The 14,167-nt window shown below is 44.8% G+C and overlaps 2 protein-coding genes across 2 annotated transcripts; one reads left to right on the forward strand and one right to left on the reverse strand.

Moving 5' to 3' along the window:
• Window positions 1-7,800: 7,800 nt before the first annotated feature.
• DFL_001360 (uncharacterized protein) lies at window positions 7,801-8,189 on the forward strand (the record flags this gene model as incomplete). Its single annotated transcript, XM_067629970.1, has 2 exons — window positions 7,801-7,942; window positions 8,005-8,189. 2 exons carry the CDS (start codon window positions 7,801-7,803, stop codon window positions 8,187-8,189), a joined length of 327 nt encoding a protein of 108 aa, XP_067495938.1.
• A 4,641-nt stretch (window positions 8,190-12,830) lies between these two features.
• DFL_001361 (uncharacterized protein) lies at window positions 12,831-13,754 on the reverse strand (the record flags this gene model as incomplete). Its single annotated transcript, XM_067629971.1, has 1 exon — window positions 12,831-13,754. One exon carries the CDS (start codon window positions 13,752-13,754, stop codon window positions 12,831-12,833), a length of 924 nt encoding a protein of 307 aa, XP_067495939.1.
• Between the last annotated feature and the right edge of the window lie 413 nt (window positions 13,755-14,167).

Below are 14,167 nucleotides of genomic sequence, written 5' to 3' on the forward strand. Positions count from 1 at the left end.
CACGCCGGCATAGCGAGAAGATATATTTTAACTTCTCATATGTTGCTAGTCTATACACTGGAGCGATAGAATTCCCTATCGATTAAACCAAGAAACTTTCTGCAGTGAAAAATAGACCGCTCTAAATTTTCCGTGTTACAGTTCGCATGGGCTTTCTCTACGTAGCAATCTGTGAGGAGTGGGTTGGAGTCGATTGATAACTCTAGTTCTTTAAGAAGAAGATCTTGAAAGTGCAAAAAAAGCTCTTGCATGCACCAGGTCGACGGTTGCATCGAGATCTTGGATATTTCCAGCAGGCGTGCTTGAAAAGCCACCTCCCGTGAAAATTTTCGTCGAAAAGATTATCGGAATTCCTAGTATGATGCCTGGTAAAGCGGTCCACCTAAGAGATAGCCTTCCTGAGGTCTTCGTGTTCCTTCGTAAAATCATGCCTTATTTTGAATGCAGTAGCCAGGCAGGTCGCTAATCCTACCTATAATTTAGCCGTCTCGGGTTCCTTGTTAGTAATATTAGAAATGGATTGATGGAGATCCTCTAGCGATTGGCTTGATCTAAAACGAAGCTCAGTGTATTCTCCCAGTTGATCTCGGAGCCTGGGTTTGATGTCGGCATGCTCATATTCGATGTTATTGTCTGGCAAACTTAATAAACCGTTTTTAACTGCTTGGATACTAGATTTTATATCATGTAATCTCTTGAACACTCGAAAATAAACCATGAAGCTGTCAGCTAATTTCCTGAATGCCCAAGCTCGCTTCGCGGGATCTTCTGGTGCTCTATCAACCTCATCATTTCGCTCTTGAATCAACCAGTCACAGTATATCCCCGCATTTTTCCAAGCTACTTGAGAGAGATTTTCCCGACCACGTGGACATCCAATTCGGGTACAGGCCCCACCGTCGTTTATATTTCCACACGAGTCGTGATAATGAGTGATTTTCAGGTTCGACATTCCCTCAAAGTCATCGTCCTGTAAGTGTCGGCCAGAGGTTGACACCCCAATTCATTCTATTTCAGCTATTAAGTCCATTGCGTTTCCCAACATAATGAGGGCGAAATTGTCATTAGGGTTTTCCCTTCAACAAAAGTGAGATCTGCTGATAGTAGATTGCTAGCAGTTTCTTTGACTCGACGTCCGTTTTGCTTTCCTTTCCAAGGGTACTGGCGACTGCTTTTATCGAATTCTCTAGCTTCCTAATCAACCTTCTATCAACTTTAAAAGATTCTTGTATGATGACATATCGTAGAACCAATTCTTGCAGTGCACCCAAGGTTCTTTCATCGCCTAAGCCATAACTTTCAATGTAAATGTCGACGTATTTTTGAATAGTTTGATCTCTTCTTCAAACCGGTCATTTTTTCGTTATCCCTCTATGATTTCCGTCAGAGCATGTAATGAGTGTGAAGCTTCGTCATCTCTAACCCCCCACATCTTCCACCGAATGGTAAGAACCTCGAGCGCACATCGTTCCGCTTCAGCCCAGCGCCTGTCTGATGAGAATCCTGGCCAATATCTCTTTGCTATCGACAGTTAAAGGATTGTTTGCGCCAAGAAATTTTATTCTCCCTTCAATAATTGTGGTCAGTAGAATCTCGGCTTTATTGTACTGTCCAGCTCTTGAAAGCCAGTTGGAAAGTTTTACCGCCTCTGAAATCATATCGTTCTCTAGAGTTCTGGATTGAAATTCTTCCAAGAACTTGTTGAGAGTATTTTCATGGTCTTTAGTTGCTTCATAAATCCAGGAGTCTCCCAGCGGAGAGATGGAAAAGTCTTCGACGCCGTCCTTCTTTCGTAAAGCCAGAAGGAGACTAGAATAATCTCGCCTAATGTCAGGTCGAAGACTAATATTGTAGGAGCACCATATATTTCCTCGGCCATGCAGTGTGGCGAATCCCAAAGATACCGAGATTTTGGGTTGCGCGTATGTGTGGTATTCTAGCCCCGAGCCCGAATCAGAAGCGTCGGCCCACCCCTGCTCGCTTTTAGTGGTTAGTGCTAGTGAATACTCTTCATATCCTCGAGGATCATCTTTGTCGCAGTCCAATAATAACCAAATTTCGAATAGTCCATTGTTTCCACGATCTTTCGCCAATATTCTGTGATTCCAGGCGGTAATCGCGCCGAGAACAAGAAATTCATGGTCCGGAACAACTTCTCTCAAATCCGGGACCCCATAGTCAAAGCGATGGGTCCCTTCCCCTTCGTTCTCTTGTACTTCGTCTTTACGACTTCCACAAACTAATTATTCGCCTGTAGAAACTATGCGAGGCTCTAAAGGCAACTGCTTTTGAAGTGGGGCTTCATCATTATCAAATTTCTTATTCTGCCGTTGTGGTCATAAGCCCTTAAAATATCTGACCTTGGTTTCTGTATCGTAAGGAGAGAGATTCTGATTAAATTGTAGAGACAATTCTCTTGGCTCCAGCTTGTGTATACTTAGCGAACTCTGAAGTTTTGTAGGGCCAGACTCGCCGTTTTGTTGAAGCCATTCATGCGACTGTGGCTCATTCCGTATTACCCCGAAGCCAATCTTGTAGCGCGACGCAAGGTTGTACGCGGCGTTTTCCCGAGCCGGGAGATCAGCGTGAGTTTTAGCTAGCTCTGCTTTCAAGGCATTCTAAGACAGTCGGGACGAGTTGCTGATGGCAGACGCTTAATTGAGATAGGGCGATCTATAATATGTATCGTTTACCTTAGCCATTAGTTCTACAAACTTTAAAAGAAGGATTCTATATGATAATCGGCGATATGGTAGATTGAACGTTGCGATAGCCCGAGTACACTTACATCAAAAGAAGCGCGCGAGGCTTCCATGTTCAATAGCAAAGATCCACCATATTCCTCTTCAAGGGAGTTTGTTTCCTTAAACCTGATATAATGTTAGATTGTAACTTTGACGCAGCTCTACGAGGTTATATCAACATACCTCCCTCCCCGAAAAATATTTGGGAAGTGTTCTGGGATAAAGTCAATGTGCTCCAGAGTCCTGAGTTTTTCATCTTGAAACAAAGTATTCTCGAAGAGAAGCCAGAGCAAATTGATATTTTCTGATGTCTTGAAATCTCCATCTAGGAGTGTATCGGTGAAAGTGTGTAACAGTCGACGTAGCTATCGAAAATCTTTGAGTCGGTTCCAAGCATTTGATGAAAGTTGACCTTATTTCCAATCGCCGATTTATCGCTCAGCTAACTTTCATAGCAGATTACCAACAAGGCCGTAAGAGAATATATCTTCCGGTCAAAAGAAACCGACTTTTTCTCCAATATCGCAATTTCTGGAACAGTCCATGACCATGATGTTAGTAATAATATTTCGGTAGATGCTTTTCCCGCTGCGCCGACCGTGGAGTACCCGAAATCCGTAACACGAGCGTGGAATTCAGTAAAGTCTTTGCTGGCATGTTATATATCGAAGAAGGCTGCCCCCCAAGCCACAGATGGTTAGATAGAGGCATTTATCGTATAATTGCATCGGATCTGCTCGATATGTCTTTTAGAATTGTGGGATCGTGCTTCGATTTCGACCTGGCCTTCTTAATCGATAGCGAAGTTATAGGCTTCCAAGGTCGATCAGCTGCCCACGCGCATAGATGGATTCCTGATTTGCTCTGTATCGTTCTAAAGTATAATATTCATGGCACCTAGGCATTTGGTATCTGAAATTGATTGTAAAGCATTGATGATCTTGTCTCCAGTTTCGTGCCTTTGGCACAGGAAGCCTCCTTAAGCCCGGAAAGGGTATTTCACATGTACGCTATTGGAGTTTACAGTTAATTCTGGGCACAAATCTAGAGTTTCTGGAAGGATCCTTGCATTTATTGAAGAGAATAGAAGAATAGAGCTGGTAGACGAGAAGTAGCCTGTAGACTAATAAGAATTTTAGGAGTAAGAGTAATAGTAGGTACACAACGGATAATTCTGGAGGAATGATTTTCGAGGGGTGTTTTTATATTTCCCTCGTGAAGTGATTTGATTTGATTGCTCCGTAGCAAGCTAGTCGACATCAAGGATAGGGCTTGGTTGCGAAATTTAGTTACCGTTGATGACCATCCACAATGCAACATGCAGCACCAAGAACTCCATATCAGAATTCTTTGGCCTCAGAATAATATTCCATGAATGACAAGAGAAAAAGAGCTAGAGAAAACCGAAGCAATACAATGCAATGCTGTAGGGGAGAAGACCAACCCAGCTAGGTATTACCATTGGCTTCAGGAGAGGTACTTGCGGTCTCCTCAACGAAGACTTGTTGGGCTGGATTGGGATTTGTGAAACTCATTTGATCGAAGTTTAGGTCGTATCCTGCTCCCAAGTTGGGGTTTGGCTGTTGTGGTGAAGGGCTGTGTGGGGGTTGACCCAAGAGGGTTCGAGACCGTTGTTGAACTTCCAAGAAGCAACTGAAGATGAGCACAACACGTCCTAGCGGTGACAGTGGCTGTTAATGTTATTGTCACCGTAACGGCATCGAGGGTCTCGGTAGTGGTAGCCGTGGTAGCCGCCATTGCACTCGTACTCTCGTTGGTACCTGACATCCTTGCGGCTTCAAAATCTAAAACTTTTGAAGAGAAGGCTTTGACGACGAACTGAAAGATCTCATCAACGGCAAGAAATTTCGGTCCAGGAAGTATGAACAAGAAGATCGGCAATCCGATGGCCAAGCAGGTATAAATGGTACGCCGAGAGATTTTAGAAGAAATTTCTGGTCGAGGGTTTTCTGCATGTAGTGCAAAATTGATACCAACATTATAGCCAGACAAATAAGAGAATATTGGAATGGTGTCCCGAGGCCAGAAATCCAGCTCCCTAAGGTGATATCCAACCCCAGCCACGGACAGAAAATGCGAGGCAAACGGCAGTTGCCACGAGACAGTTGAAGAATCTCATTCGGATGGAAGTTTGGAAGTTAGCTACGTATGCCCATCGCTTCCCCGGTTGGTCTAATCCGACGCTGGCTGTGGTAACTTGGCCGCTTACCTTTTTTGCGACGAGGCATCTGCGGGAAGCAACTGAGTTCAGTATTATTTCCAGAACCCTTTCTTTCCAACCAGTCCAGGAATTTGGAATGGAGATCCAACACAGAAACTACCAAAATCGCGAGAACCAAGGCGATCCCCACGAGGACCCAGGTGAAAGCTTTGACACAGAATGGAGTTGAACAAATGTATTACATTTTCGTTGACACTACACAATGTATTACAAAGTTAGCCAGGGCGCTACTTATCCAGACCAGAAACATAATACTGTTGGAAACGGACTGATAGACGGGCAGAGAGAGACGGACACAGAGAGACGAGCAAAAAGAACCATTACCGACAAGTAGCTCTAGTTCGATCTTATCTTTAAAACTAGACCCTATAAATCGGCAAGCTGGGTTCAATAAACAGCCTGAACTGATGGAACTCATGCCGAGGCCGAGTTTATGAACACACAAAGACAAACTAACATGGAGGCACCGGATCTATAGGTCCACAAGGTCTTTCCTCCAAAGAGCTAATCCATTTGGCCAAGCAAGATATATAAAATATCCATATGTCATACCGATATTAAGACTAGATTTGGTGGGTTGTGATCTCGGATCTCGAGTAGTTTCGGGACCCTTCTTGTGTTGGTGTGTTTATTGTTGTTCGCCAACACAACTGTACCATACAAACATGCAACAAACAATTACCGAATGCAGCGAGATGGAATGGACGCAATGGATAAAAAAGGAAATATCATACGTGATATTTCATATCCTTCACAGGCGCATCGGCAGTGTTAATTAGGGTTCAACAAATCACCAAAACAAAACCCCAGTAAAAGAAATAAATTATGTCTGCTAGCCCGCACTCATTGGCCTCAAAGGCAAGCAATACGTGGGCAGAGAGCATAAGATCTCCTATATATCCTATGCAGACAAGGGCTTTCAAAACGTTAAAGCCGGCGGTGTCTATAGATGATCATTTATGAAAAACGTCCCTAGCAATATCTAGTTTCTGGCTACGGGGAACGCAAACCTACCGCCTTGGCTTCGTGTCCTTGTTAGGCGCTGTTTCGTAATTCCTCCTTCGTGGTTTATGTCTATAGCACCCGTTGGTTCGAGTGCTGGATCTGGGCTCTTGATTCGTGAACATGTACTGCTCTTCAAGGTTGCTGCATCAGCAACATTGGATTTCTCTGGAATGATAACTAGCATTATATTAACCGACTACAAGTTAGGCCGGTCTCGTGGACGCTTCAGTTAGATCGGTTGATTCTCAGGCAATTTATGGTGTCGGCTTTATGGACGTAATCTTGAGTCAAAAGGATTATTCATGTTCGTTTGATCGATATATAGTCTACATGAGAGGAATTCAAGAAGCATCTCATAGCAAGTATACTGCGCATGGGAATTAATATCTCGATCGCCATACAAACTCCCTTCGTTCATTTTATCCCCAAGTTATCAAACATCGTAAACCCCAAACATCTCATTTTTCCTCCTCATGGCTCCAAAATGGTCCATAATATCCCGTTCAAGCCTCTTAATCGATGCCATATTCAATGCCCGCCTTTGCTTCCCAATACTTTGGAAATAAATGCTATTTTCGCTTTGATAGCGTAGTCGGACGAAGTTTTCGAAGTAGTGAATTGGGATTTCTGAGGGGTTGAGGATTTCGGAGGGGGTGGTTGTGGATTTGCAGGGCATGTTTGGAGTTTTCTTTGCGATATTGGGTACGGCGTTTACGTTGATGATAGTCTTGAAGCCGGCCGCCAGCGATGATATGCATATATGATGGAGATAGATGCGGTTGATAGAGAAAAAAAACGATGGGATCAAAAGTTGATCAATATAATCATTGACGTTATAACGCCAGAGAAAACCGGCCGGTAAAGGGGGAAGTTTGCCATTATGGCCTTCTTCGGTGTTTTCCGTTCCCTCACAACATCCTAACATACAGCCCTATGATCTTTATCTTGGGGCGTGTAGTGAAGCTACGTATAGGTGGGGGCCCCAGCCCAGCTCATTCGGTACTCATATGTCGACCTCTCCCACCGAATAAAAGTCGGAGTCAGGACGAACTCTTCGTAATCGAATCTGCGGCGCACGATGATATCCCAGACCCATTTAGGCGTGTTGTCGCGGGCGTACTCCGGCGGGGAGATGGAAGATTTGCACGGCATTGCATTTAAATCGAACGGAGGGGTGTGATGGACCCAACATATGATGTAGCAGTAGCAAGAAAGAAATTTGAAGCGGAATTGAAGAACATTGATGCTGAATGAGGCTTTAAAAAGTGGTCTTTAACTATTCCTTTCTTTTCCTTCCCCATGCACAGTAGGTACTGAAACATCTAGACCGCTCTTATCTCAGGAGGAAAAGCTTGACTCGTACGTGCGATATGGACGCTTAACAACGCAGACAGTTGGCCATGCGCCGATTTGATGCATGATGATGCCATTTTCTGAAGGAACCTATACTAACTACGACACCTTTCAGACTTAGTTCTACTCGGAACTGCTAGGGTAGAACGAGAATCGTCTAATTGAGCAGTACCTAGCAAAATTGGCACAAGTCTTCCGAGCTTTGTGAGGACCCTGCCTCTTTTTCTAACACGATTGCGCAACTATACGGCATCGAAGCTTCCATGCATTTATTCTAATCCGGATTAAGGCCAGCCCTGCCAAGACCTTTTTTCGAGTTTTCAATCCACCACTCGTAACGAGGTCTAACGATGGATTCTAACGGATATTTGTCTTGAATTCCGACTTCCTGTTTGCATTCCAAGTAAACTTTCATATTGCCGGAGACCTTTGACGTAAGCGTACCAGAATCGACGGATGCTGGCAGGTGGGGCGTGTTCAGTGAAGTCGAAGGCAGGTGCGAAGCCGGCACCGCAGCGGGGTCCTGATTTGGAGTATGGCGTGCAGGGCATGATGTTTAACTTTGGGCTCGAGATCTTGTGGTCGATTGACGGTAACTGTTCGTACGCAGTAAAACAATATATGATTGACGTCGGTGATTTAATTTATGTTGATGTCAAGGGTGGATGGATAGGTGGTTTACTTCAACCCCCACCTCGACCAAAATTTCCGAGCGAGGTTCGTTATCGGTAAAACGGTATGTTGGTAAACCCTTTGCCCCAAAGTTTTCCGACCAGAAGCGCCGTGGTGGGGCGGCCGACGATACCTATATATCCCTTCGACTGGATCCTGGTAATACAAAATAGGCAATCTATCTTGACATCTGGTAAGATCGAGTCTGATTTCCCAAAGGTGTAGCTTCTCTTTAAATGGTCTGGTCCCTAGCCATCGATATTCGAGAAGATCCCATGGTTCTGGTTGCGCTCTGCAAGGCATTTAGCTTAGTGGTTTCCGTTCCGACGAACAACACTCCGTGGCTGAAGATAGAGCTAAACTCGGTAGTTCGTAGTATGTATCAAAATGGGTTGGAATATTTCTTATGGAGCTTGGGCTACACGAAGGGGAAGAGCTATCGTGGAGACGGCCTGACGACGACGACGACGATGACGGAGTGTGAAGTTCAGTTAGAAGCCGGAAGATGAGACACGAGGATTGAAGCGTTGAGCACATTCAAGTAGGATTCCGACAACAACAGTGACAACACATGCCGAATGCCGGGCGCATAATTAGCTCGGTGTTGATATCCTGCCTCGATATATATTCAGGGAGCATTGAGGATCAGATTCGATTCTCATCCTGCTCACTATATGGCGCTATTTGCTGTACGAATCCTCTGAAGAAATGATATATTTCCTTTCTCCCCAGCAATCATGACTTGCCGTTCCCGTTCAACCGTCTCTTCCCGTTGTTGTTCTCCTCTTCGTTGGCGCATCCATACTCTTCTGAGTACCGGTCGGTGGGATACAATTGGCATCCTTAGGACGGGCTCTAAGACGATGAACATCCAACGAAGGGCTTCTGGATATGGTTCGCAGGGCATTCTTGACGGTTTGTGTGAGGTTATGGGTTTGAAAAATAGAAGGGTGGAGATGGGTGATTTGAAGAAGATGTGAATATGGCATTTATACCGACTTCGGTATCTGCATCTCAGGTAAGTATCTCTAGGACCCTGGGATTCGCTGCCTTGGAGCCATGGCGTTGGCGACCGCAGTCAACACAAAAAATTCGACAAAATGTCAGAATATAATTTTCCACCATCAGGGTTTGAAGATCCAGATGGCAATTATCCCAGTACTCAAGACCAATGGCTGCCGTTTCAAATCCGATTCCTACCTGGCAGCCGCTTCCCCAATTTCAATTTCAATCCCCACATGGTCCATATGTATTTGGATCCCAATTCCCACATGCATATGCCCTCCCCTCTTCCCTTATATCCGGTATTCAACTCCCACTAGGACCTCCTCAACCTACCCATCCGGTGTTCCAATTCCCCCCACAGCCTCTTCCCCAAGACCCATTTCTTCCAGGTTATGGAAACCTAAAACTACGATTTCCTCATCCATCTGACAGCCACATGGCCGAACCAATGAAATACCGCGAAACCTATATTCGAAAGTTTCAGTCATTACCAGTAATAAGCCTAATTAGACAGAGAAGATACTCGACGGAACGTTATTCGTCAAGTAGCTTAGAGAAACCAAAGAAGCGGATTCGTATCCTAGAGTATTTAAGACGCTGTTATGGACAAAAGATGATATATACTTTGTGTATAAAGAACTGACGAGACGGTATAAGCCGTATGTTGAGGGGTTTGAAGGGCGGCTTGAACCTAATATCGATGGTGTTTGGAGATGTGATAATTTTCTAGATGAGAAGGAAAGTCAAGAGCTTATTGATGGTTAGTTCACGATATAAACTCACGTAATAGTGTGGCCTCGAACTAATCGTCTACCAGCAATCACAACCCTGGAAAGCATCCCTGACGACCAAAAAAACTGGCATCCAAACTCAAGCAATCAAGTCCTAAACTTCGTCCACCCTCGCTCTAGCCAATAATCTACGACCGTACAATTGACTCCTCCGGAAACACTCTACTTCCTCCAAACGGAGCCAAAGACCGGACATCCAAAAGCTTTTGCTGGCTATCCTCGGAATTTGAAAACCTCCCCGAATGGTGAAACTAGGATTTCTTCCTATATTAATAACTTATCGGCACCAAAGCAGAAGAAACTGGTTTATCCTATACTTGAGAGGATATTTGGCAAGTTCTTGCCGTTGTTTAATCACATACTCGCCAACTTGAAAAAAGGGTTGTATGATCATGCTAGGGTCGAGAGGGATTATCAATATGCACCTCTGGGAAAACTATCTCAAAAGGCCCACGACAGAAGATGGGAGAAGTTGCTTCAGCAGTTTGAGGAAGGGAGGCATTTAAAAGTAAGACTACATAGAAGTATGTTACAGTCTCTTCTTGAGTTCTAGATGGGAAGCATACTGAAAACGTCTTTGGGCGACCTCAAAGGGAATTACTACGGATACTCGGATGACGAATATAGTCAGGACGAGCGCGGAGAGGATGAAAGTGAGTGGGAAAATGAGAATGAATATGGCGAAGACTATTACGGTAGAGACATGGGAGATTTATGGGGGGAAGGAATGTGGCAACCACCGGCTCCACAAGCTTTGGAAGAAGTACAGCACGCGTTGTTGTAAAAATGGCAAATATCATCCTTAACCCAGAGAACCCCAGGTACACCGGGGGTACTTGGCACGAGGAAGCTATGGAGGTAATAAAGACCCGTGCGCCCCTCCGAAAAACTGTGGAACACGCACAACTAACCTTTATCTCGTAAACCAAACGCTAACTAACCTCCCACCAGAATGAAAGAATAATATCAACAGGAATATAATATTCCTGTCAAGAAAACATAACCCCCTCCCACCTAGCATTTCGAAAAGAAGTTGGACTAAGTAAACCAGACGAGAACGAATGGCCTGGCGATGAATTTGATGAAAATGAGGGAAATGAAACGTGGCGGTGGAATAATAAGGATGAGGGAAGAGGATTGGGAGGTACAGTACGATATGGATATATTGGATCAACCAGGAGCTTGGGGCTGTTGAAACGAAGGTAAGACCCTGAATTCGTACCTGGACCCTATGCTGCGTATTCGAATTGTTGATGTCTACACGCCTAGTATTAATTAACTCCGAGATAGGAAAATCGGGCCATTGTCTTTCCAAATATATTCCAACACCAAGTCCAGCCATTCGAGCTGATTGATAAACCAAAGCAATGGTATCGGAACATTCGGGTATTCTTCCTTTGTGATCCATCTGAAATGCATAAAATTCCCACGACTCGAACGGTAGCTCCCCGGCAGCCAGAATCCAGAGGGAATTTATTCGAACATTGAATAATGGACCTATGGGGAAGCTTCCACTGGAAATTCATCAAACGATTTGGGGAAGGCTTCCGCCGGTTATTTCGAAGGGAGAGGCGTTAGAGTATCGAAGACGGTTGATGGAGGAGCGGGAAAGGGTCGCAAGGAAGAGTGGGAAAGGTTGGGGAGGAGTACGAGCTATCATTTGTGAGCTACTTCGTACATCTATAATAAGCCGCACTGGGGATGAACAACTGATTCAAAATATTCTTTATTTTGGCTCGAGCATTAGGTACTACATGAAAGCTTGCCAGGAGCCCCAGCTGTTTAGAGATAGGGAGCCGGTCCCACCTCTAGTGACGATAGTATGGAGTCGGTGAAAACTTTATTCTCCTGTCTATTCAGAATATGGGTGGTGAATTAACAGTGGATCATATAAAACCAGATAGAATTTGAAAAGGAGACCTACCCTTTCTCCCTTAACATCGGCCAGTGGCCTTAACCGCAGTCTTAGGATTAACGCTGCGTATTCGCCTTATAAATGCGGATGCATTTGGTTTAGTTTCCTGCGGGCGAGACTGTTCTAAAATTCGGTCTGGATAGGAATATTCAAGACTCTTTCTGCATTGTTGGATCCAGTTGGGGGCATCTTCTTTGAAGGCATGCATTAAAAGATATGGTGACATGTGCGATAGGAGTGATATTGGCCCTGGCTGCCAGTAGAGGGGACTTTGGCAGGCTGCTCGAGGCATTTCGGGGCGCTTTAATAGAGGTTGCAGTACACCGTATCTGAATGGCCTTTCGACATGGTTCGGAAGAGCTGGTTAGTTTCTAGAGCTGTGTGAATGGAGAAGATTAAATATATCTACCGTAATAGATTTTGAACTAATATGGTTACATATTATAACTTGGTCCTACGGAGTTAGAAACCGTAGCTTGATTAATTGAGTGTGATATTCCAACCGTCGATCAAATGGTAGATAAAGGGAAAAAAATGAAAAGATGTCAAGATTACTTAAAACCTTACGGGAATTCAATCGAGCCTTTTATTTCTTGTAATGACTGTCACCAATTTTCTATTAGTTTATGGTCCACGGGCTAATTAAACCATGTGTGAATGCATATTTTGTGTTACTGCAACGAACGAGCTGATATGAGGCTGAGACAAGCGTCTATACGACCGCATTACGGGATGTCGGCCTTGGATATGGTATAAATTGTTCAATATTCTACTCAGGAGGATTCAAGGATAGATTTGGACTAGTTTAACCTGCAGGGGGTGTCCTTTTCAAACTTGTCTTTCCTGATACAAAAACTTGGAAGAAAAATATTCTAACAGGAATGATATGTGCCTCTCACCCGCAGTTAGAAAATGTTGGGCCCCGCTTTTGGTTCGTATATGGTTAGGTTGAAAGAAAACCGGTAAACTTTGTGTAACATGGAAATGGAAGGTTGGTGGTGTGAAATTGCAATTAATTGGTCGAAGGAATTCTAGGAAATATTGGTTATCAAAGCTCATAATATGATCCCATTCGCTTTGCATTTGTCGGACTGTCGCCCGCATCAACTCGAAATCTCTTCTTCTTCGAAACGAACACGCTTGCATTTCACCGTCGTTTCTAGTCTCAGAGTCGCGATTTGCCTCTTCTTAACCCTTAAACTACGCCGCAGGATATGCTCGCTTTGCTGTGGAACTTCGGTTTCTGAGTCAGGCGATTGGAATTCCGTGATATCCAATGTATCTGTGCGGCCCTGCGAGTTTGTGCTATGGATACGACCCAGAATGCTAAGATGCTTCTTTTTTTCTGGCTCTGAGCCTGGTGCCTCTGTCTGGGGGACCTCTTTTGCTTTCAACCTCTCACTGCGACGTCGCTTTAGGCTCTGTTGGGGCACCTCTGGTTTGGTACTGACTGTCCTGTGGGCAACACCAATAATCCATGCAAACCCAGGAGCGGTTGGATCGTAGAGGTTTCGGGTAGTATCAAGTGTGAGATGGTCTTGGAGTCTACGAGCTTGACGCCTAGACATCATCATACGACAATCAGGCCTCTCAAATACTGGAATCGTCCTAGAAGCAGCGGCTTCGGCAGCCCTCTCAAGGTTAATCTTGTGAACTGCACTATAGGCTAGTAATCTTAGTCGCCTCGCGTTACTCCGGACCTTTTCGAAGATTCCACGGTGTCGAGTTTCTTTTTGCTTCCATGATTTTGCTTGGAATGCTTCTTGTGGGGGAGGGAGGGTTGGCCACGGTCGGCCCTCTCGTAAGACATATGAAGGGTTAGATTCGATTCGATTAGTTGTAGATGTGTCTTGGGGCCGTGGTGGGATTGCCGGAGATGGAGTTTGCTGGTTCGGTGGTTGTGCTGCCGCTTGTATTGCTTGGTGTTGTAGTTGAGCCATCTGGGCCTGGGCTGCTTGTACTGCCTGTGCCTGTAGGTGGGCTATATGAACCTGCGCTGCGTGTTGATTTGGCTGGCGGCAGGGCATCTTTGGCTGTAAATATTCTTCGAGGGAACTGCAAGGCATTTTTTCTTTGGTATATATTTGGGACGAGAATGTCCGAATAACTGGTGTATATAGGAACCGGTCGATTTGGAGTATCCGAAAAATCGAGTTACCTTTTCAGAATATCTTCCTCCTCAATATTGCAGGCCGGGGTAGATATAGGAAGTCGAGAGAAAGTCGAGGCGCGAGGCTGCGAGGACACTGGTGTTTGTTCGCTTGTATTTCCTTCCTGCATTCCTTCTTCCAGGCACGATTACGAATGGGGACGCGCGCGCTTGTGTAACGGAAACACCTGAATGCCTTCAGCCTTGTTCGTCGATGTTGTATCTTATGAACTGACCTGGGGGGATTAGGTAACCGTCCCTGACTAGCAAGAACCCTAAAATGGTCCAAAG

This window comes from Arthrobotrys flagrans, assembly GCF_004000055.1.
Source record: "Arthrobotrys flagrans strain CBS H-5679 chromosome Unknown unitig_15, whole genome shotgun sequence".
In the NCBI taxonomy this organism is placed as follows: Eukaryota; Fungi; Ascomycota; class Orbiliomycetes; order Orbiliales; family Orbiliaceae; genus Arthrobotrys; species Arthrobotrys flagrans.